Source organism: Patagioenas fasciata, chromosome 6, assembly GCF_037038585.1.
Source record: "Patagioenas fasciata isolate bPatFas1 chromosome 6, bPatFas1.hap1, whole genome shotgun sequence".
NCBI lineage: Eukaryota > Metazoa > Chordata > Aves > Columbiformes > Columbidae > Patagioenas > Patagioenas fasciata.
The window spans coordinates 38,313,151-38,316,722 of record NC_092525.1 but is presented as its reverse complement, the minus strand read 5'-3'; the positions used below and the strand labels follow the sequence as shown (position 1 = coordinate 38,316,722).

General features: G+C 54.3%; 1 protein-coding gene across 1 annotated transcript; it reads right to left on the bottom strand.

Annotated features, from left to right (window-relative positions):
- Window positions 1-1,069: 1,069 nt before the first annotated feature.
- LOC139828334 (ral guanine nucleotide dissociation stimulator-like 1) lies at window positions 1,070-3,160 on the bottom strand. Its single transcript, XM_071810601.1, has 4 exons — window positions 3,153-3,160; window positions 2,216-2,305; window positions 1,836-1,974; window positions 1,070-1,347 (listed from the first exon to the last, which is right to left on the bottom strand). The coding sequence occupies exons 1-4, from the start codon at window positions 3,158-3,160 to the stop codon at window positions 1,165-1,167; spliced, it is 420 nt and encodes a 139-aa protein (XP_071666702.1). The 3' UTR covers window positions 1,070-1,164.
- Window positions 3,161-3,572: the final 412 nt, after the last annotated feature.

Here is a 3,572-nt window from a genome sequence, read left to right as displayed (position 1 = left end):
TGAAGTGCGGGCTCCTCCTGTGCTGCAGCTTTTCTTCTCAGGACGAAGTCGAAGTTGGCCTGGGTGTTCATGGCGTAGAACACGTTCGCCTTGGGTGGGATGGCCAGCTCTGCAAGAGAGGGAGCAGAGCGAGCGTTAATGGGCGCCCCACTCAGCGTTAGGGGTTTGTTCTCACCGGCAGCTGGGACAACGTGGCGATGGCGTTTCTGACGTCGCTTCGCGTGTTACTCTTGCCGGCAAAATGCAGCAGAGCTCTTCAAGCAGCAGCAGCAGCAGCAGAGTTCTGCTTCCCCACCTTTGTCCGCGGAGATGATCTGGACCAGCTCGTAATCCTCAGCCGAGCCAGACTGCAGGTTGTGCTTCTCCATGGCTCGCTGGATGACAGCAGGAGCCTTCTCTTGGTTACTCAGCTGCAAAGAGAGGGTTGCAATGAGGGCTTCTGCTTTATTCACTCTATAATGATTTAATAATTAGCAAAGGCCTGTCCTTCTGCAGACTGCTTGGTCCTGGAACGATTTCGAAGAACTGAAAAATTACAGTGGCTTAGTAACTAAGTCGTAGATTCTGCCAGACACTAAAACACGCTCTTTGTGACACCTGGTGGTGGAGTTAGTTCAAGACAACAGACACTGCTCTAGAAATGCAGCAGCAAATCACAGCCTCTGCTCTCCTGAGCAACCACTCGCAGAGGTGAGACCTTGTTCTCAGCAGCCATCGAATCCGCAGCAAGAGCTGCCCCAGCTGCTCTTTGCAGACATCCATTCATCCACAGTCTCCCCTGCTAAACACTTTCTGTGATGTCCTGCAAAGATTCTGGGCCTTGGAGCTGGGTTTGCTGGGGAAGGGGCACCTTGCGTCACAGCTCACACACCCCAGTGCTGAGCTGGACACACAACAGCCGGCGCTGGCAGAAGAGCAGGGGCAGCAAAGCCGGCACTTGCTCAGAGTGCTTCCCTTGGCTTTGTTGATCAAATACAAGCTTCAATTTCAAGGCCAGAAACCTTGAGAGATGCTCTTTGCAAACCTCTCATTCATCCCCTGCTCCACATGTTTTGATTTGTAACATCTGTCATGTTCCCTGTCAAGGAGGTTTGATCAGGGAATAGGTGTTTCCAAAACTAAAAGCACCATTCAAGTCACCTGGGGTGAAAACACCACCCACAGTCACAGCGCTTTGCTGTTCCCACCACTCACCAGGATGCTCCTGTAGATGTTGCCACTTCTGTCCTCTTCTACGCTGGTGCGGATGATGCAGCTGTCTCCGCTCTGCTGGTTGTAGAGGGGCAGGACTGGCGGCACTTCTTTTGATGGAATGGGAGTCACGGAGCCGGGGCACTTCTTGGAGCACTTGTCACCAGATGGCAGCAAGGGGGGAGATGAGATCAAACACATTCATTACCATTTAATTTCAAAGATCCAAAAGCTAAAGATGACACTCTTCAGCACAACAGCCTTAACGAGGGCTTAGGCAACCCAGTTAAGGCAGTTTAGGTCAAGAGAGCAGAGTCTGCAGGACAAAGCTCCCTGGGAACGGAACCCAGCCCAGACAAGGCTTGGTCTGGGCAGTTCCTGGCAGGTCAAAGCACAGGGCTGGTGAGCTCTGACCTCACCTGCTTCTCACTCGCTCAGCTGCTCTGCCTGCCCCAGAATTAGGCTGGGCTGATGCACATGAGCCCTCCCCCCAAAATCGCCTTTCCCAGAGCTCAGGTCCCTCCATTCCACTGCCAGCAACGCTCCAGTCAAGACCCACAGGCTTGGGCAAGCGCCTGGGGCCTCCGGCAGCGTCAGCAGCCTCGCACAGGCTGTTTGTGCTGAACACAGGGCCCGGGCCCTACCTTGTGCTGAGGCTCCTCAGCAGTGGCGGTGGGAGGGACGATGGTGACGGTGCTGTCCCCAGAGCTCCCACCTGGAGCAGGTTTGGGCTGCGCGTTGACGGGGGTGCTGTGGGCGCTCACCCCCAAGCCCAGGAACGGCCTAGGGGGGAAAAGAAAGCACAACAGAGCTGGGCTGAGCAAAGCTGTCACTTGCTTCAACAATCTGACCTGCTGTTGTGTTTTCCTATCTCGAGTGGCCTATTGCTTGTGTGTGTTTATCAAATTAGACTCTGTCCTTATTTGCACCGCAGTGCTCTGGATCCCCAGCCAGGTTTGTCAGCTGGTGTTTGATTTATTCCAGTTCATATTCAGGCACCAAACCCCCTCCCCGTTGTACTCACAGGCTGAATCTCTTCACCACGCTCTTCTGAGCTCTGCCCGACGCGGTGCTCTTGTCAGCTGCTCCTTCGATTTCACGTGAAAGACGGAAACTGCAGAACGGGCAATACCATTAGTGAAATATCTCAGAGTGGCCATATTTGAGAAGCCCTGGGTCACTCCCACGTCCCAGAGGGTTCATCCCCACAAGGAGGAGCGCAGCTCTGTGCGTGTGTATTTCCACTCTCCGGGAGCAGCTCCTGGCAGCGCAGAGCTCAAGGCTGAGAGAACCTGAACCTGCCTGCGGGGGAAGAAAAGCTGCTTCGCCAGCTGGGCTGAGACCCTACCTCTCCTCATCACTTAAATGCCGCTGCCTCCTAAACCACTGCACGAATTTCTCATCTTGTGCCATGCAATAGCTGTTACATGAGGACTGCAACAGCTTAATCTGTGTGATTACTTCAAACTCCTAAGAAAACAAATAATAAAATAGGAATTCTAATTAGAAAAATAAAGCCAGTCTCGTTAATACACTAAACACACGCAGCAACAGACCCAGGACAAACTGAGTTGGACCCACGGGTCGGTTTCAGTTGAAGAAGTGACTATTTCGAGAACCACTGTTTCAAACGCTGCAACTCTGCAGCTCACCCTTCCCGTCACCCCTGCGTGGCCAGAGCGGCGCCGAGAGAGGAATCCCGCTCTGTACGTAGGTGGTTCTCAGGCACTAAGCAAGGGAAAGAACGAGAGGTGCCTGTGATGACAGCAGAGCCTGATCCTCCCTGGCTCTGTGCACTCACACTTGGCCCAGGGGAACACAAAACGCTGCCCCCAACGTGTGACTGGAACGCGCTGCTCTTCCCTCACTCCGCTTGCACACACACTTGCCCAAAATAATTCTGTCCGAGATCTGGCGCGACTGCCCTCGGACAGAGGAAACCCCGGCACCTTCGCTCCTACTGATCCATGACCAACAAGGGTCAGGCTGGAAGGCAACGCTCAGCCTTGATTTCTCGGTCCCAGGTACCTGCTTCGCTCTCTGCACCTTTTACCCACAACTATTTACTGCAGCACAAGGAAGATGGTCACAGACTGTATCTTGTGGCCAGCAAAGGTCTCACGCCAGCAGGTCTGATTCGCTCCCAGCACACAGAACACGCTCGTGTAACGTGTTCGCGTGAACACCAAACGGGGGGAACGTGCCCCAGACGTAAATCCCGTGGCAGCGAGTGCCCTGCAGCTGCTCTTCCCCTGCTGCCCCCATGTAAAAGGAATTTCTCTTCCCGCGCTGCCCCTCACAGCCCGGCAGAGGTTCACAGCGTGCCGGGGACTGTTCCTTCCTCACCCTCTGAGTAACGTGAGCGCCTGTTGGATACGCCC

Bases quoted from the DNA above. Each gene is read 5' to 3' on its own strand.
- LOC139828334 (XM_071810601.1), bottom strand. The intron at 1,975-2,215 runs GTGAGTACAACG...TTTCCCCCCTAG, and splicing joins GTGGTGAAGAGATTCAGCCT to GCCGTTCCTGGGCTTGGGGG. The intron at 1,348-1,835 runs GTAGGGCCCGGG...TCTGGTGACAAG, and splicing joins CTGAGGAGCCTCAGCACAAG to TGCTCCAAGAAGTGCCCCGG.